General features: G+C 55.0%; 1 protein-coding gene across 7 annotated transcripts in view; it reads left to right on the top strand.

Annotated features, from left to right (window-relative positions):
- Positions 1-19816, top strand: part of SHANK3 (SH3 and multiple ankyrin repeat domains 3) — a 350787-nt gene that overhangs the window by 282672 nt on the left and 48299 nt on the right. For all 7 annotated transcript variants that reach the window (XM_074828192.1, XM_074828195.1, XM_074828198.1 and 4 more), the window contains exon 17: positions 17699-17834. In XM_074828192.1, coding sequence (XP_074684293.1) covers positions 17699-17834 — 136 coding nt within the window. The remainder of the gene's footprint in view (positions 1-17698; positions 17835-19816) is intronic.

Raw genomic sequence — 19816 nt, 5'->3', positions numbered from 1 at the left:
TCACCAGGGCTAAATCTCCTGCTTTTTGTGTTGACTCAGACCCTGCTTGCCACAGCGTATCAGTGTGAGGTTAATGCTTGGACTAGATGATCTTCAAGGCCTTTTCCAACTTCGATGATGCTGTGATTCTGTATTTTGGGTGGAAATCTGATCCCAATTTTATTACTACTTAAGATTTTGCGCACTGTCTAGATTGTGAGCTCGTCGGGGAGCTGTCAGATGCCCGGACGTGATCGTCCTGAGCCGTTCGGTGCCACGCTCAGAGGCGCTGCCTTGAGGAGAGGGAAGCCTGCGAGACGGGGGGTGCCCGGATCATTCTGCGTGTCACACCAGCAGGGCAGAGGCGCATCATGCACCGCGTTCCTCTGCGTGCCTGTCCCCAAGCCTGGACGTAGAATTCCTGCCAATCTGCTGTGCTTCAGGCTGGCTGAGGGCAGCGAGTGGGCAGGACGTTGGCAGCCCCCCGGCCTGCCCAGGGATCCAGCCAAGGCGCTCGCATTGTCTTGCAATCCCTCAGCATTTTGCCCGTGAGCTGCCACTCACTCTTGGTCTCAGTGTTTCATTTACTTCATAACCTCTGTCTCTCTGGCTCCTTTTCTGACCCCTCTGTGGCCACTCTGCCAGGCTCAAACTGCCTCTGGTTGTGCTTTCTGGTGGCCACGCTCACTGCTTCGTTCATTGGCCTGGTGAAAGCCCAGAGGCCTCCAGAAGGTGCATCTGCCCAGGTTTGAAGAAGAGCAGTCCACATGAAACCCCAGCAGTAGCTGCTCAGCATCTTTGTTATCTGCTGATCCAGCAACCAGAGGATCCTATTTTGCACATTCTTATGCTAAAACGAGTTCAAAAACTGAGCTAAGTGATTTGGTGTCCTCAGGTCTTCTAAAGAAAGATCTTCGGTTCCTGCCCAGTGAGGAGGCATCCCTAGTGCCCAACCTCCCCCATCTGCTCCGAGTGTGACCCAGAGCAGCCCCGGGCAGACCAGCCTGGTGTGGTGGCTGACATGGGCTGCACCAGGAGTGTGAAGGGACAGAAAATTCCCAGGGCTTCTGCTTGCTCGGGGCAGACGGATCAGAGGCATCAAGCTCTTCCCTTGGTCTTCCAGTGCTGAGATCTCCACCCCTCACCCTCTCTCCCACAGTGTTTCCGTGTACAGAAATAGCCAGAGGAGTGACCTCGGTGTTCACTCAGCATCTCCGTCACACGCGCTCCGAGCGGAGTGGCTGGAGGGCAACTCTAACGTGAAGCCAAGTGTCGTCTTTTCTCTGGCTGCTTTGACTAACACCGGCTTGTCAGTGCCCTTGTTCACCTGTCACCAACCACGTGCCATCTCCCCGTGTGACACTCCAACTCCCTAAATACCACTGCGGTCCTACAGCCCACAGGGCTGCTGCGGTGCCACAGAGGTGGGTGATCTGCGGTGGGATTCACCTCGTCTCACTTCAGCCTTGGGTTACCCAGGTGCCTGCACCTGCCTCATCTAGTCTGCCGGTTCTGCCTGTGGAGACCAAATAAAAGTGGGGATGGAATTCGGGGAGTGGTAAATTCATCTGACCTAAGCTGGGCCCTGCCTTAGGATGGGATGGATCTGGTGGATTGCTGAGTGGCTCTGCCCTGATGGGACAGGGATCCCACGGCAACTTTCCCCAGGGTTGGAGCCGTTCTGTGGACAGCACCTTCGGTCAGGTGAGCCCCAGCGCTGCGGTCCCTTGGCAGGAGACACATTATTCCGCAGAGCTGCGGGTGCGAAACACCAAAGATAGGGCAGCTCCTTGGAGCATTTGGGTTTTGTTCTCTGTGCTGTCAGGGGTTCCTCTCAGAGGAGCTGCTGGAGTTGGGGTGCTGGGGGCACTGTGGATATAGCTGCATGTGCAGTTGCCCCTGGTGCTGCTCAGGTTTAGGGGTGGCAAAGCCTCGACAACAAAACAGTGATGCCTCTCCCAGGGGAAGCCAGAAAATTGTGTGATGTCCATATGCTCTGAGGTGCTGATGTAACGGGGCTCAGAGGTAACGCTGAGATTCCTCTGGGTCTGTCCCGTTTGCAGTCTCCAGCTGCAGGCACAGGAGAAGGAAACCCTTCCCGGACACAATGCCCCCACTGGAGATCCAGCCTTTGGATGGGATTCTGAGCGTGGTGTTTCCATTGCCTCAAGAAGAGAACTGGTTCCTTTTCCCCATCTCCAGGGCACTCACTTCCTCATCACAGTCCATCTGTCTGTAGAAGTCATCTCCAGTTCATGGTGGGCCAAGGACTTCAATAGCACAAGGTTTCATTGAGGCTTTCCTCGAGATCATCACTGAGGAGGCCACTGTGTCGAGGTGTGTTGAGCCATATGGAGCAGGCAGGAGCGTTCAGCTGTACCCCAGACCCTGTGCTACACCTGTAGGCCCGGCTTTATTCAGTGTATAGTCCTGAAAGCTGTACCGTGGCCGTGTTGCTGGAGATGCCTCCATCAGCTATACCATCAGGTGGTGGCAGGACTTGGCCAGTCTCTGCCAGGAATATGCAGTTTTTTGACTTCCCTTACCACTGCAACTACCTTCCTTTGGCTGCTGAGTACTTGCAGCATCTCCAGTCTCCCAGATGGTTTTTTTTTTGGCTATCTCTGGAAACTGTACAGCTTTTCACTCGTTGGCCTGAATGTCGGATGGCCCTGAAGACTGTTCATTTCCTGTGAGAAGCAGTCCTTGTAATAACAGAAAGACAATTAGCAGGTACATTTTCATGGCTTGGTGGACCATATTCTCAGCCTCAGATATGGTTAAATCCTTATTTGTTGTAGAAATCATAGAATGGTTTGGGTTGGAAGGGACCTTGAAAGGTCATCTAGTCCAACCCCTCTGCAACGAGCAGGGACATCTTCAACTCGATCAGGCGGCTCCGAGCCCCGTCCAACCTGACCTTGAACCCTTCCAGGGATGGGGCATCAACCACCTCTCTGGGCAACCTGTGCCAGTGTTTGACCACCCTCATTCAAAAAAATTTCTTCCTTATATCTAGGAAACCTGTCTCCCAGTAATACATGAGTCTTTTTTACATCCTAAATTGGAGGCATTTTCTGTTAGTTCCCTGAGCATGTATCTCATTACAGTTTCCAAGTATCATTTAGTGGGAAAATGGAGAGAATATTGTCCCATCGCTCCTTGTCAGGGCTCTCTGGGGATCTTTGAGGGTTTTTCCATCAATGAATTACTCTGTTTCACAGTGAATCCATAAGTTTGGGCTGATCTTCCTCCTGAGCCAGCTTTTGAGCCCACAGCTCTATGTTCTGTTCTCCGTAGAGTCGCAGAAGTGCTGGCTGGAAAGATTCTCTGCGGTCCTGCTCTGAGGAGGGCTGCGTTAGGTCGGCTGTTGCTCTGTCCAGCCAAGCCTTGGAAACCTTCTGCAGGATGATGGTGCTGCCGTCTGTCTGGTGGACTGTCCCGGGGCTGTACCGCACTCCTGGGAAGTTTTTCCTTGCTGAAGTCTGAGACTGACCTGAACCTCCCAAACCACAATTTGTGGCTCTTGGGTTCATGACATCATCTGCTACTTCCAGGAAGAGTTTGGCTCAGACGTCTTTGGAAGTGCCCTGCAAGCAGTTGTAGGCTGCTTTGGTTTTTTTGTCATGTTATCTGGGTCTGGACCCTCTTCAGTTTCTCTCCAGCTCTCTTGAACTTGATGGCCAAAACCTGAACACAGTATTCCAGGTGCAGCCTCACTGGTTCTGAGTTAAAAGGGAATAACTTCCCTCAATCTGCTGGCCAGGCTGCTCGTCACGTAGCGCAGTATGCCTGAGGCTGGCAATCATCCTAAACCCCTTTTCAGCCTCTTCAACAGAGCTGCTGCTCGGGCAGCCTCTCCTAAGCCTGGAGCAGAGTGCTGGGGTGGTCTGCCCCAGCTGCACGCCTTTCTTCTTCCCGTTAGTGAACTCAGGAGGTTTCTGTTAGTCCAGTCCTTGGATTTCTCCAGGCCCCTCTGGTTTGAAGCTCTGCATTTCACCGTGACAGACGCTCCTCCCAATTTAAATATCACCTGCGCTTTTACCGAGGGTGTCCTCGGTGTCGTTACTGAGGGTGTTGAACAAGATGGGCCCCGGGATGGCCTCTAGAGAGCCCAGCTCATCGCCAGCTGCCTGGACATTAGTCACCGCCTCTCACGCAGCGGTCCAGTCAGCTCTCAGCCCACAGAGCTGTCCGGGCGTCCGGCCTGTAGCTCCTCGGTTTCCAGATGACAATGCCGTGGGGGTTGGTGTCAGAAGCCTTGCTGGAGTCATGGTGTGTCGCATCCACCACTCCCACCTTGCCCACAGAACTAGTTGTTTTGCCACAGCCATCTTGGTCAAGCGCAGTTTGCTCCGGGAATTCCATGTTGAGTGTTCCTATTTGCCACCTTGTCCTTCACATGTTGGTGCCTGACGAAGACGTGCTCCACGGCCTTGATGAGGCTGAGGAAGGGCTGAGTCCCCTTCTCAAAGGTGAGTGTCATGTTCGAGACCAGTTGTCAGGGACCTTCCAAGTCACCACGACATCTCCTAGGGAATAGACCGTGGCCTCGCAATTGCTTCAGCAGCTCCCTCGGCCCCCTCTGCTGAGCCCCCCCGGGCCTGTGGGCCTGGATGCAGCAGCTCTTCTCACAGGTCCCTAACCCATTGCTTCCCCACTGCTGGCTACATCACCCGCTGCACTCCGAGGTCTGGGAGCGGAGCACGTTCTGTCCGTGAGCACTGAGACACAAAACGAAGTTAAGCATTTTGGTTGTGTCTGTACTGTCCGTGGCTGATTCTTCACCAGCAGACTCGCATTTTCCCTGAACTTCCTTTTGGTGCCAGTGTACCACTACAAGATGTCCTTGTTCTGCTTAATGTCTTTTGATAGTCTTTGCTCCGGCTTTGTTCCTCATACCGTCCCTAGTGCTTGAGCAATGTTTTTATTATTTCGGTGCCTGACAGTGTTTCTCCTTCTTGTATGTGCTCTTTGCATTTTAGTTCATTAAGAAGCTTGATACCAATCAAGCCTTCTGCAGAAATACCCAGTCTTCCTAAATGACAGGCTGGGTGGGTTCTTCCTGAGATCTCAAATTATTTCTTTGAAAACCAGCACCCCCTTCCCTTTGGGCTGCTTCTCAGGAAGCTGAAGTCTGTTCTGAACCGCGGGATCTTACCTCTGCCACTCGCCTCTTGCGCCTTCCTCCGGGTGCACGGTGCAGCCATCTTGCAGTGGCTGCAGCCTGAGCCGCCCCGTGACCACGTTCACCACCAGTTTTTCCCCGGTGGTGAGCAGCAAGTCAAGCAGAAGGTGTCACCTCTAGCAGCCAGGGTTGGTGTAAGGAAATGGTCTCCAGCGGTCTGGGAGCCTCCTGGATTCCCCGGCCAGTGATCTACTGCCTTCCCAGGATGTCTGGACAGTCAAAATCCTGGAGAGGATGAGGGTTTGCAGGGCTTCCCCCAGCTGTTTATGGACCTCTGGGAACAGCCCGTGTCCCCCCTGTTCCCAGCCTGGGTCAGAGACTCGTGGAGGGCACGTCTGTGCTCCCGCGCTGCAGCTCAGTGTGGGCAAGAGCTCCGTCACCCGGAGACGTCTCCCTTCCCAGCCTGTCCTTGCTCAACAGCCTGTTGAGGACATCCCCACGTCCTGATCAACACACGCAGTCCCACGTCTCTACCACAGCAGAGCCCTGTGACCACCGTGGATGCGCAGCTCTTCGTGTTTGCTGTCGGCACTCCCTGAACCCGAGGAAAGCTCCCGAGTGCCCAGTCCTCGGGCAAGATGAGCGTCCCTGTGGGCCCGCACTGCCATACCTCCTCCGTACCCTCCTCTCCTCTCTGGCCTTAGGTCCCTGTTCTCTAGTTTAACACCTTCTCTCCACATCAGCAAGCGCGGTCACAGTCTTCCCTCTCGGGTTCCCCGGGGTCTCTCTCTTCCTGGTGATCTTCCATCGTCCTCCGCGGAGGCGCCAGGACCAAGGGGGCTGAGTCGCAGCTGGCAGCCCCAGTGGCCCAGCCAGGCGCTGACCTGGCAGAGCTGTGTCCTCTCTGCGGGTCTTCCCTTCGCCCAGAAGAGGTTTTGGGGACAGACTGTCGAGAACGTAGCTGGCACGTGCTCTCACTTTGTCTCCATCGCCCCTGAGCCCTGCAGTCGCCTTTAGGCTGCTCAGGGTTTTTGAGTAGGGTGATGAGCAGTGCGGGGCAGCGATCAGAGGGGCAGAGGAGTCCCCAAACCCTCCCGCAGCGCTTCCAGCGCAGGCCCTGGGGCAGGTGGCAAACCTCCTGGCAGTTGTGACTGGTGCGTGGTGTCTGCCCCGTGTCTGGTGCAGCCTTCTCCTGACAGTGACGGGGACAAGGGTGATGAGGAAAGGCCCAACATGCGGTTCCTGGCGCTTTTCCAGCACAGAGTCACCTGGCAGAACCACTGAAGGATTTTAGCCAAGGTGGCCTCTGAATTGCCTCTTTCCTGTTTTCCTCCCAGAGTTTTGTTTTGCCGAGGCAGAGCACTCTCCCCATTTTAAATGTGCTCTGTTGTTCTTTATCCGTGTGACAGACTCCGTTCGGAAGGGCCCTGCCTCTCGCGGTCCGCAGCAGGGGTGATGCCGAGACTCCTGCTGCGGGCAGGGCTTGGGTGGCCGGGCCGGAGCCAGCAGCAGCGCTCCAGGCGTGTTTCATGGGGGCACAGGTGTGCTCCAGGGTGCCTCGGGGAGGCGTCTCCATTCCGGGTTCAGCTTGTACCACCCTTAACGACAGTGCTGGTGCTGCGGCCTCCAGGTGAGATGCAGGGTTGGGGGAGCCGTGCTGCCCCCTCCCCGGCTACAGGAGCTTGATCTGCTCTGAGTGAGGACACACAGGGGTGAGGGAATTGAAGAGGAAAGGAAGGCAACTGCTTGGGACTGCACACCCCAGGAACTGGGCTTCCAGCACACAGACACGAGGTCTTCTGGGCTCTTTCACTCTGAACTGAAGGGTTTGGTAGCACTATAGGAGTAGGTAAAGCCCACCTTTCCTATGACATTCAGACAGCCTGGGTCCTACAGATCCAGGTCCTACAGATCCTGGGTCCTACAGATCTGGGTCCTACAGATCTGGGTCCTACAGATCCGAGTCCTACAGATCCTGGATCCTACAGATTCAGGTCCTACAGATCTGGGTCCTACAGATCTGGGTCCTACAGATCCTTGGTCCTACAGATCCAGGTCCTACAGATCCTTGGTCCTACAGATCCTTGGTCCTACAGATCCAGGTCCTACAGATCCTTGATCCTACAGATCCTTGGTCCTACAGATCCGGGTCCTACAGATCCAGATCCTACAGATCCTTGGTCCTACAGATCCAGGTCCTACAGATCCAGGTCCTACAGATCCTTGGTCCTACAGATCCTGGATCCTACAGATCCAGGTCCTACAGATCCAGGTCCTACAGATCCTTGGTCCTACAGATCCGGGTCCTACAGATCCTGGGTCCTACAGATCCTGGGTCCTACAGATCCTGCTAAGGCGAAGAGCGTCTGTGCTCGAGTCCCGGGATGGACGCTGCACCAGAGTGTGGAAGCACTTCTGGACGGTACATCTCAACGACTCTGTGTATTCTGGTGGGTAACCCTTTAGAGGCAGGGGAAGTGGGGGTGACTTACGGTGGCACGTAGCCGGGTGAAATGTGGTTGCACAAAGAGGTGGCGTTCCTTGAGGGATGGTTTCAAACCGCAAAGATTGAGGCGGTCGTGCAGAGCTCAGTGTCGGGCTTTGTGGAGATACCTCTGAACAAAGTGGAGTTGGAATGTGGTGGCTGCTGCGGAGGGTACCCGGGTGTCTGCCTGTCTGTGCCCAGCCCTGGCACAGGGCACGTGCAGACACTTACACCGTTACGCACTTAGTGCTCACCTGGCTCACTGGAGCCAACGCGACAGCACCAGCCTGGGACGGTGCCACAGTTTGGGACTAGATTAGACCTATCGGGGCGTAGGATTTTGGAAACCCTGCCTTGTCTGACCAGGAGTGCAGAGCACAGTCTGTGTGTCTTCCTCTGAGCCTCGGCGGGCTTCGGGTCCTTCATTTCTTCCCTCGAGGAGCCTGGAACTAGTGAGACAGAGAAGAGTGTGTGCACTTCCATTCCGTACGTCCATCGAGCACGTGCGCCTCTAGATACAAGTGCTGCTAGAAATTGCTGGATATTTTGATCATTTAGGTCTGTATTATACAGTCATACAAAAGCATTGTTAAAAGAAAATGGCAATTAACAGTCGTCCTGGGATCCCACTGCCAAAGTGGTGGGGAGGGCAGGGCAGTGAGGAGGCTCCTGGGGGTGCTGAGGAGACCCCCCAGTCCCCTTTCCTTGTGGGCAGGGAGGAAACCCGCTGTGGCAGAGGTCAGTTCAACAGGGGAACGTTCCCTGAATGTCTCTAGTGAAATATTGTTGCTGTGAGATAATGTAATCTAGGATTAATTTCATTTGACAGATTAAAAAAAAAAAAAAAGAACTGACGGCTCCTATAAAAACATGCAGGTGTAGCAGCAGGTCTGGTGGTCACGCTCTGGCTGGGCTTATGTGCAGAGCATTCAGCAACGCGTGAGTGTCTCCTGGGGAGGAAAGAGTGCCGTTTTTCTGAACCTCAAGAGTTTCTGATATTTGGGAACACTAATTTTACATAATTAACAAAAACTAAGGGTTATTTGAGGCTACACTGCTAAATGCAGTCCAAAAATCAGGGGAAAAACTCTGCTGGGCAAGACATCACCCACTTCAGTGAGATAAGAAGGAGCAGTTAAATATTACTTACAGACACATGTATCCCCTTTTAACTGGAAAGGTTAGCAAGTAGAGGAGAAGGAAATGCGGTTAATTTGAGCTAAAGTGTGTGGGAGGTTGATAAGGGAAGCCAAAGGAAATATCAAAGGCCAACATGTAAAGATAATAAGAAATTTTAGAGCATTAGAAGAAAATAAAATCTGGTAAAGATCCATTTCTATATGTAAATGATAAAATTGTATATTCTGGTGCAAAAAAAAAAAAAGGCAGAAATGTTCTGCTCTGAGTTTGGAACAAATCAGGAGGATGTATCTATCCATATGATGTGCTTGGAACAGAAAGTTTCCCAGCTGTAACCAAGGAGAAAGTGAGATAGTATTTGCTAAAAATAAACATACTCAAATTAACAGGCTTGAATAACATATACCCAAGTGTCTAAAAGAGCCTAGCTGAGGAGTTGTCTGAACCACTGATGTTAATACCTCAAAATCTTGCTAATCTATGAAATTTCAAAGAGTTGGTAGAGGGCTGTTGCTATTCTAATATTCTGAGGGTATAAAATAGGTGATTCAGGAAACTGTAGCTTGTTTAGCTCAGCATCAATGCTGGGTAAAATAACGAAGCAATTAATTTGAGGCAAATCAACAAAGAATTAGAGAATGAAAATACAATTGATATCATACAGCATGGGTCCATGGAAGGTGGAGACAAGCCTGCCACCGTTTCTCGACAGCACGGTAGGACTGGTGAGGGTGAGGATGCGTTGACCTCCTCAATAACCATGAGACCAGTGCATAAATAAACCTACAACAAACGCAACTACCAGGACGAACGCAGCTTAGAAGCGTTGGGAAGTCGTGCAGGGGCACGCTGCAGAACGCGTCTGCTGCGGGGAGGGTACCAGTGTGGGGGCCATCACCAGCAAGGTCTCTACATGTTTTGATCCCCGCAGCTCAACACTTCTGTCAGTGTTTCCAAATAGTGAGAACCCCCCGTGTGTGTAAGGGCTGCAGGTACCACAGGCGGTGGGGGAGTAGCTGACGATAGAGCAAGTGCTGCAGAGTGATCTGGCTTTCCTGCTGAAGCAGCCATGTTCCAGCAGCCCCTGCAAGACGACATGTCTGCAAGCAAAGAATGTAGGTTACAGCATGTGAAATTACCCTGGAAAAATGTAATTCAGCAAAGGACATGGGTTTCTCCAAGATAATTGTGTTATCGTTAGTTGATTGCGTAGGATGTGGCAGAGATATTTTGTAGATGTAAAGGACAAACTTCGAGAGTTATGTGAACTTGCCTATTCTGGTTGCAGCTCGGGGAGATCACTAAAACATCACTTTGTGCAAGTCAGACGTTCACACCACGGGATGGATCTGACATTACTGAGCAGAATTCTAAGCGGCCCTCAGAGTGATTCACGAGCTGAAAAAAAAAGGTTTGAGGCTGCAGGAGTCCATCTTGCTCAGCATATTGAAGGAGGGGTGATGGGGCAGCAGCTCTGGTGCGGGGGTATTTAATTCCGTCGCCCGACCTGGTGGGCGGCAGCTCGTTGCCGATCCCAGTGCATGTACAGAAGATCCCCTGGATAACCCGTCCTGGATTTTAGTGAAATCCCATTTCACAGCATTTCTGCACCAGAACGTCCTACACCCAGCGAATGAGATTGCCTGGGAGAGGTGGGATAGACAGTTTAGAGCTGAGGTTCTCAGAAGGAGCTCCTTAGGATCTGGATAGTCGTGCAGCCTCTCTCCAGCCTGAGTGTTCTGAGGTGCTGAACGGGTGAAGTTGGCCATCGGAGATGCAGAGCTCTGCTCCCTGGAGCGACGCGCAGGGTTGTTCCTGTTGGTGAAGCTTTACCCCCAAACCCCCCTGAGTTTTGCCCAGCGGATCTGTGCACATGGTTGGTGGATGCATTGCTCTCCTGGTGGGTGGCTGTAACGGAGCTCCGGAGCAGAACAAACTTAATTCAGGCTTCAGAGCTTACGTTCCCCTAAGTAACTTCTTACTCCTGGGAGCGTGTGTGACTCGGGTGAGTCACTGCCAGGTCAGTCTTGTCACCTACAGGCGGTACCACACGGTGAGGGTACGGACGGGTACCGTGGAATGGGGGACTCATTCAGTCTTCCCTCAGAACTCAGCCCTTCTAGTTTTCTGGTAATACTGTGCGTTTCTCAAAGCTGCTTCTCGCTGGTTAACATCATTTGGGTAATGAAGCGTCCAGAACAGGCCACAGCGTGCTTGCTGCAGCTGCAGGGACGGTACCTTTATCCTCCTCCAACAATCAAGCACGGTGCTGTCATAGGTTTGGGCACCCGTCGCTGTTAAAGGATTCCATCCTTGCACGGGGAGACTTTTCTGTTCTCTTTTCCCCCAGTCTCACTTCAGCCTGGAACATTCCGTTTGTCCCAGCCCTGCTGGCTCCACGCTGGGGACTGCAGGGATGTCCCATTGATCTCCGCAGAGGAGGAAGTTTTCTCATGCTCTAGAGCAGCCAGATGTGCTGAACCCAGGTCACTCTGCCCAGCTGCTTTCAGATATTCCACATGAGGCAGGTTCAGGGTTTCATACCAAATTCACTTCTTTGAAGTTACTTGACATTACACGGGATTTTGGTTTAACAGAGTGGCACAGTGCTGTACTCACCACCACGGCAGCCATCCCCTCTCACTTTGAAGGCAGAAGGGGGTTGACACCAGCTCAAGCACGTCGCTGTCTTTGAGTTCTTGTTCAGTTTTTATATTCTCTGTCGGGCTCATCTGCTTATACAGTCCTTCTCCCCCCCTTCTGATCCTGGTGACTCGGGAGGGCTTTTGTGCCCTTCCCATTGCTTCAGGGATGAAGTCACAGAGCTGGTTGGCCTGATCACCTGGAACAGCTGGAGGATCCCCGCAGCTGCTGTGGCCGGTTGATCTAAACCAGGGCTGCTCTCCAGCCCCCTCGGTGGGGAGATCGGTTCTGCTGTCATGGCAGCCGCTTGGGCCAGTCACTCCCTACATCCTTCCCTGAGCTTCAAGAGCACACGGCTCTTGCCTGTCTTTCCAGAGCTTTCTCCTGCCGTAGGGGTTTGCTGGTCAGTCACAAGGTGGGAAGTGTTAGTGCTACTCACCTGGAGTAATACCCACCACCCTAGAGATCTGTGTTCAGGAAAGATGAATTCAGGCTGGAGCAGGAGCACAGAAAAGCTACTGAGATGATCAGGAGAATGAGGACTTTATCTCCTGTGCCAGTATTAAAGCTTCATATCCTTATCAGCTTGCTGGGTGGGTCAGACTGAAGGTGTGAAATGTCCCAGAGGCCCAGGCGATGGTCCATTAGCCCAGCTCCCTGTCTCTGACAGCAGCATTACCAGATGCTGTTCGTTAAGGAGATCACACGTGCCCGGCCATTTCGGGTGGTCCCTGTCCCGGTGCCCGCCAGCACCCACCGTCACCGCCCAGGGGACGTGAGCAGCAGCGGCCCCACTCAGCCCCATTCGTGTCTGTGCCAGGACCTGCTCTCCAGGAATTCATCTGAGCCCCCTCGGCGTGTACCAGCGCTGTCCACCCCCACGGCCTCCCCCGGCAGCCAGCTCCAGGAGCCCATCGCCAGCCGCACAGAGACGTCTCGCTCTGCTCTGCTTTAGTCTGAGCTGCCGCCGGTCTCGCCGAGAGCCCTCTCCTCCCAGCGCTGCCGGGGCTGGTGAACAGCGCTTCTGCCTTTGCTGCTTCCCTGCCTTGAGGAGTTTTGGAGCCTTGGCCGTGTTCCTCCCTAAGCCTCCTCTTCTCCAAACCGGAGTCATAGCATCACAGAGTCATTAGGCTGGAAAAGACCTTTAAGATCATCAAGCCCAACTGTAAACCCAGCCCTGCCAAGTCCACCACTAAACCACGGCCCTGCGTCCACAGCTACACGTCTTTTAAGCACCTCCAGGGACGGTGACTCAGCCCCTTCCCTGGGCAGCCCGTTCCAGTGCTCGATAGTCCCAGCCTTCTCACTCCGCATTCGCAGGGCGGTGGCTCCCTCCCCTGACCGTTTTAGTTGCCCTTCTCTGGCCCTTCTCTACTTCCGCCGCTTCCTCCGTGAGGTGCCGGACCAGACCTGCGGCCGTGCTGGAGGCGTGCGCGGGCAGGATCAGCGCAGCCCCATCGGCACTGCCCACCTCGCTTTCTGCCTCTTCCCCCATATATTTTGTTGGCGATTTTGGCTGCTGCTGTGCTCAGAGCCCAGGATTTTGAGAGCCGTCGGTACCAGCTCCAAGAGCTCTCTGGAGCTGCACCCCAGGCCCCTGCTCAGCACCGCGCAGCGGGCTCGGACGGCCCCTCCCCAGAAGCATCACTTTGAGGGATCTACACGGGGACCCACCTGCCACCTCCTGCCCTCTCGCTCTGGGAGTCCTGGAGCTCACCAGCACTGACGCATCGTGTGGCTACTCGGGAGATAGTTGCAGCAGTTTATAATGCCCAGACTTTGACGTAGTGTCTTCACATTTCTAAGTACTTTTCCGTTCTGTAGACGCTTTCTGCGTGATTTAACTCTTGATCAATAGTCTTCTTCCAGGCCAGAAGCATATCTCCAAGAGCAGGGCATCCTCATCAGGCAGTTGTGTCCAAGAAACCGGAATTTTTCTTTATTGTTGGATCAAAACCAGTCATATTTCCACCACTGCCTGTCTGAGCTTTCTCATTCCAGCACCTCCCTGTTTGAGGGCCAGCAATTGTTCGGAGTGTTTAATCCGACGGGCAGGTCTCCCCACAGCCGGTCTTCTCCAAGATGCATCTCTGCACTTCATAGACTGGGACCAAAATCTGGTTTTCATGTGTGCGTCTCAGGTAATTCCCCTGCATCGCTCCAACGTTGTCAGGCAGCCCCAGGCTGGCTGCATGACCGGGATCCTCTGTGCAGGGGTCTGCTCGGAGAGATGAAACACTTTGCTTGGTTCGTTTTGCTGCCTCCTTTCATGTCTTAGTGCTCTTGTCCCTCCGGTGGGAGGGGGCGTTGTGCTCCTGAGAGCGGGGTTCGACGCTCCGTTGCTGCTGAGGGCGGGGGGTGGCTCAGCTGAGATCCTCTCGCCATTGGGCAGATCAGCACCATCATCACAGCGCAGCCCCTGGTGCCCCCGGGGCACCTCGCGCCCGGACCACTCCCCAGTGACGAGCGTTCGCCTCCCTGGGGGCTCTGAGCCCGGCCCCGGTGCCAGGCACTGCCGCCTCGGTGCTCCCGGTTTATCGTGCCGTACTGACTCAGCGCAGCTTTGAAGCTGAAAAAGAACTGAAAATCTTCACGTCGTCTTCTCAGTGAGCTAACCTGTTCATCAGGTGTGTTCTTCTGTTGTATTCTGAATTTTTCAAGAGCAACTGTTCGAGAAACTTCGCTCGGATGCGTGTTCACTCAGAGTTGTTCGCAGTTGCAGGGTTCTGTAGTTCATCTTCTTCCTGGTCTCACCAGGAACTGGGGGTGAATCAGGATTTCGTATTTTTCAGAAGTTGTCTTTTTTCCCAGATAGTCTCGTGTAGTACAAGCACCTGTCTGACCAGTCTCCCCTGCGGTTGGCTTTACTGTAGAACACTCATTCTTGACTTCTTATGTTACTTTAGCTTCTTGACTGCTTTTCTTACCTGCTTTCTGCCAGATGTCATTCCTTGAGCTACAGTCTCCTGGGTTTCAGCACTCCTTGGTTTTACTCCATCTTCCACAGGAAAGGCCTGGCAACATGGGGCTGATGCTTTGAGGTTGTCACTGAAAGATCTTTAATGTGCTGTTCCCTCCCTTTAAACAACACCAGAGATTATTTTTTTCCCCGTAGGCCAAATTATCCACATCCACACTCCAGTGACCCAGCTTTTCTCTGCAGATTCGGTAACTCAACCAGCTCTGGCACGTCCCTGGCCGCTTTGGTTGTGGCTTTGGGTTGGCATCCTTCTGGCCAAGGGTGTTACTGAGAGACAGGGTCAAGTCAGCGGTCCTGGGCAAGCGTGGCACTGAGACTCTGCACTTACTGGCCAGCATCATGTTCTTCTTGTCTTTGTGGCTGGCCCTTAGTGTGCTTTGTAAAGCCAGTGTTGGTCTCCCCATGACTGCTTTTTTGTGCTCCAGACAGCCCAGGAGGGCCCAGCGGTGGATGAAGTTGCACAAAACAGGCTGAGTTGATGTCTTACGGCTGTTGTAGGAGTTGTCCATCCGTGGGCATACGTTGGGCAAAAAGCTGCCTGACCACGTCAGTACCTTTCCCTCATCCCTGATCTCACCCGGTTATAAACAGTTGAAAATCAACATTCTCCATCTGTCACTTGTCTGTCAGCAAAAACATCGAAGTCTGCCAGAACCCCCAAGGAGCCGGTGCTCGGGTCGTGCTGCTGCCAGGCAGTGGGTGCCACAGCTCGGTGCTCTCCGGGTGACCACGTGCCCCCGCTCTCGCCGCCAGCGCTGCGCCAGGACGGAGCGGGGGGATCCTGCTTTTCCATCCCAGAAGGTCAAAACCTCCCACTCCTGCTTCTCTGCATACAAGTAACCTAAAAAATCTGAACTGCTTCCCATTTGGGTGGACAAGTTTGGATGATTAAAAATGAAACAGAAAGCTCAGGCATGTTCTGTCAGTATTTCTGTTCTTTATTTGGAAGGGAGCAGGGTGATGTGCGTGTATCACATGCAGATGATGAAACGCTTTCCAAGCCATTAGCAGCTGAAGCTGTAAGCATCTTCCAGGTGGTAATTTTTCAGTATTTGTGTTTTGTAATTGTGTGGTGCTGGGGTAGTGCCAGGAGAGCGGCAGAGCGCTGGTGTTTGGAAGGGGCAAAGGGATGATCCAGTCGATTATAAACCTGTGAGTCTGATACCGGTTGCTGGCAAAAAATAAACAATCAGATACTGCAGGCAGTTGATAAAGAGTTAAAGAGCAGAATATAATTGCCAGCAGAAAACCTCACAGAACAAAGTTCATTGTTCTTGGAGGTGTCAGATTTGTTTGGTAAAGGTGACTGGATGTAGTAGATTTTGTTTACCGCTCTGTAACATCCCGTTACAAAACCGGGTGCCTGGGCGGGGGTCACAAACCGCCGGGGCTTGGCGAGCAGCTGCCAGCCAGGAGCCGGACCGGCCCGAGTTTCCAGTGGGTCCCTCCAGGACTTCGCTCCAGACCTGATGCTGCTTGGTGATTTCATAGACGCCCAGGGAATGACCCCGGAACCCCCGCTGATAAATGATGGGTGTGCAGGGGAGCGGCGGGCTGCGGTGCCAGGCAAGCGCTGGGCTCTGCCGGGAGAAGGTGCCTTGGGAAACTAAAAACTGCTGAGGTGGCTTAGGATCAGGAGAAAACACGGGATAACCGTGCTCCAGGATGCAATCCGTTCCATCCAGCTCGTCCAAAACAAAGATTAAGGGTGATTTAACCAGAGTAGGCTGGTAGTTTCGTCAAAATCAGATTTTCTGAGGAAAACGTGTGTTTTCATGCAAATTGAATAATTATTGAATCAATTATAATCAAAACTGAATCAGTTGAATAATTGAATATTTGAAATAAAATTATTATTTCGAAAGCTTTTCATCTTAGAAAACGTTGATGTTCCATTTCAGAATTCAGTTCAACCCCTTTTTTCATTTTTATATTTTTTACAGTTTTTCATAGAAAACAGCACCACGGCTCACGTATTGCAAATGTTATAACCTACAAACTTTTAATTATTTCAACAACCGTGCAGTCTGCCCTAAAGACGAAACATCTCCAGCTGGAGTTGGAACACGTAAAACCCAAACATTCTTGAAATGCCGAATTTTCCAGCATCCAGGATAATTCTGCGTCTGGGCATGTTGTGGGGGTGACCCCACGGGCCGGGGCGCTGGGACGCTGCCGGCAGGGAGCAGGTGGGGCTGCGCCGGAGGGGGCAGCACAAGAGCCTGTGCCTGAAAACCAATTTCTTAATAGTAATATAGGAACGAGTTGTTGGTTTTTTTAAGTGGTGGGAATGAGTAAACGTTTGGGGCAAAGCTGCAGAGGAAGGGCTGGTGTCTGAGACCCGCGGCCGGTGGCGTGCAGCGGCCGGGCTTAGCGCTGCTGGTCTGGAACTGAGGGCGACGGAATTAACGGTGCACGGACAGCCTGAACCCTGTCCTTGCCTCCGCTGAGCGCTCCACTTCTGGAAGCGTAAATATTAACGTAAACATTAACATAAGCGCTTGTCTGTTTATTGCCCACGGGTAATCTCTTGTCCCTTACTTGCCATCGGTTGGTACCTTACACCCGGAGTAGCCGGCACATTGCAGAAGTGCCAAAGTGTGCAAACACTCGGGTTCTTTGACAAGCGGGTAACGAAGCCGCAAAAGTTGAAACCAGTTTTTTCCAGCGGTGAAGTGTCTGAACTGTGGCATCCCCGTCCCCACGGCCCCTGAACCTCAGGTACCTAAAGCAAGGGTCCGTCTGCTCGTGCCCCGAGGGGAACCTTGTGTTCTTTGGTACTCGCTGGGTACCCCAGTACTGAGGATGCATTTTCCAGTTTATTTCTTGGGTCTGTGTCTTGCGATCGCGGGGCCGGCCGTCGCAGCCCGGCGCCTGTGGTCGGAGAAGGGAAGAGGTGACGTTAGTGCTCAAAACAGCGGCAGGAATGAGCTTCAGCGTGTGTCCCGCAGCGCCCTGCACGGGGCTGGTGGCGTGTTGGTGGCTGGGGAGCGGAACAGTGTCTCTGTCTGTACAACACAACTAGGAAGTGCCCAGTTTTTAGTGATCTCGGGAGGAAGGGGGAGGTCCAGCTCCTCCCGCCTGCCTGCAGCCCTGGGGCGCACTGGTGCGCACTGGTTTGCACTGGCCTGTTGCAGGTCCCTCAGCTTCTCCAGGGGGTTTTGCTCACTGGGAGGTGACGCCCCGCAGGAACCGCGAATACGGACACATACTAGGCTGTAAAAACAGGTGCAGGGATGCAAAATCCTCTGGTTTTGTGGCTCGACATCCGTCAGTCTCACCCTCTGCCCGCTCTCCGGGTGACAGCCAGCCTTCACGTGGCTCTTCTCTGTTTGTGTCCTAGGTGAACGGTGTCAACGTGGTGAAGGTGGGGCACAAGCAGGTGGTCTCCTTGATCCGGCAAGGGGGCAACCACCTGGTGATGAAGGTTGTTTCCGTCAGCCGCAAGCCAGAATCGGAGGAAGTTGTTCGGAAGAAGGGTAGGTGTGGAGCCTCGTGGTTCTCAGAGCAGGGGGTCGCGTCGCCTAAACGTCAGCGGGGGTGCAGAAGCCCGGGGGTCTGCCGGGAGGAGCCTGGCACGGGTGGAGGGCGGGTGTCATGGTGGGGGTCTGCCCCTCCTTCGGTGCGTTGCGGTGGGGAACCGGCCCCACCGTGTCAGGGGGGGTGACGGGGAGCTGCCCCTGTGTGGGGCTGGTGGGGTCCCTGTGAGGACACGGTGGGGCCGGGGTGGAGGACGGTGCCCACAGGAGTGCAGGGGGGTGCCAGGGTGGGGGACAGCCCCTGTGACAAGGCGGGGGTGCCAGAGTGGAGCCTGTCCTCTCCTGGGGGGGGCTGTGGCTGTGGGTTCCTGGGGGGCACGGCCAGGCCTGGGGCTGCTGGCCAGCGGGGGGGACTCACCCTCGCTCAGGCAAGTGCAGGCAGCCGTGGGGCCCCTGGAAGGCTCCAGGCCTTCACCCTGATGTCCCCAGGCCCCGAGGGCAGAGCTGAGACCCTCAGCCAGAGGTGGGGCCTGGGGGGAGTGTGATGGGGGCATCCAGCTTAGGGGGGCAGGGGCACATCTGGAGGGCAGCTGGATGGGGGCAGCCAGCTGTGTGGGGGGGGGGACACATCACAGCATCCAGCTGTGGAGGGCAGGGGCACATCTGGGAGCAGCTGACAGCACAGGGGGGGCTGTTCCTGCCCACCCCCTGCTCAGGGCCGTGTGCGGGGAGGGGGAGGCAGGCTGCGGGGCAGGAGCGGTTTGGGGGGGCCGGGAGCGGGGCGCTGGCAGCGCAGCACACGGGGCGTGGGGGAGGGAGGCAGCTCTGCGCGCTGACACTAAGAGCTGCAATTATATTGTCACGGCACAAAAGCACGAGCCGTGGGAAAGGCTGAGGCTCGGGAATTGGTGCTGGGACCACCGCTCGCCACCTCTGCCGGCGCTTCCAGCCCTGCAGCCGGGGTGAGCCGCTGTCCCACGCTGCCCGTCGCTGCCCGTGCCCTGAGCCCTCGGAGCTGGGCGGCCGCTCTTCCGTTGTGGGGTGCGGGGACCGGAGCCGAGTCCCCTCTGCGGGACCCCGATCGCGGTACGGCCGGGGGGTGCCCAGACCCCCCCCGTCCCCCCCCCGGCTGGGGCTCGCCTCTCCCCGGGTGATGGAGGCCTGTGTGGGACTGGCGTTCTGTGGCTGAATCCGCCCCTGACGGGGTCTCTGATGCAGGCAGCAAAGCCTGAAGCTCCGGTTGCCATGGCAATGCCTGAGCGTTGAATCCAGCATTGTCAGCGAGCGAGCGCGAGGAGGAGGAGGAGGCACCCCAAGTGAAGAGGAAGAGCCTTCCAGCCGTCCCCGCTCCGGTGGGCTCATGGCATGCGGTGCCTCCGGGGCAGCCCCGCGGGCCGGCCCGCCTAGGCAGCCCCTCGGGGTGGCCTCGCGCCCCGGCACAGCCCCACGCTGGCCCGTGCCGGCCATGTGCCCGCGCTGCCCGCGGCGGAGCCGGCCGTAGGGCCACGGGAGCCTCGCCCCGTCCTGGATACGGCCGAGCCGGCACAGGAGGGTGGGTGGGCTGCGTTTCGCTGGGGGATGCGCCGCGCCGAGGCGGGAATGAGAGACTGAGATCAGGCCTGCTGGACTTGTTTCTCCCTCCTACCCTCCACCCATGGCGTGTGCGGAGGGGAAGCAGCCATCAAAGCTGTTTGCTGAGTCCCACAGGCAGGCAGCCAGCTGCCTGAGACAGATTTAATTCGCGAGAGGCTTTCATAGCCGTAGCATCTCCGGTAGCTGCAGGGGGGCAGGCGCAGCCCGGGGACATGACTTGGACTCTCCTCCGCTGAGGGCTGTGGGAGCCTGGGCAGCCGGCACGTGCCTGCGGGAGCCACCGGCCCCTCCGCACCGGGGCCTGCCCCGTGCCCCGGGACTGTGCTATACCGAGACCATGAAGAAGTTTGCTTCCACGCGCAGCCTCAATAAGATCCTGCAGCAGTGCG

The sequence above is a fragment of the Strix aluco genome, chromosome 5, assembly GCF_031877795.1.
Source record: "Strix aluco isolate bStrAlu1 chromosome 5, bStrAlu1.hap1, whole genome shotgun sequence".
In the NCBI taxonomy this organism is placed as follows: domain Eukaryota; kingdom Metazoa; phylum Chordata; class Aves; order Strigiformes; family Strigidae; genus Strix; species Strix aluco.
Note: the sequence above shows the minus strand (reverse complement) of the source record. Positions and strands in the feature narration are given on the sequence as shown.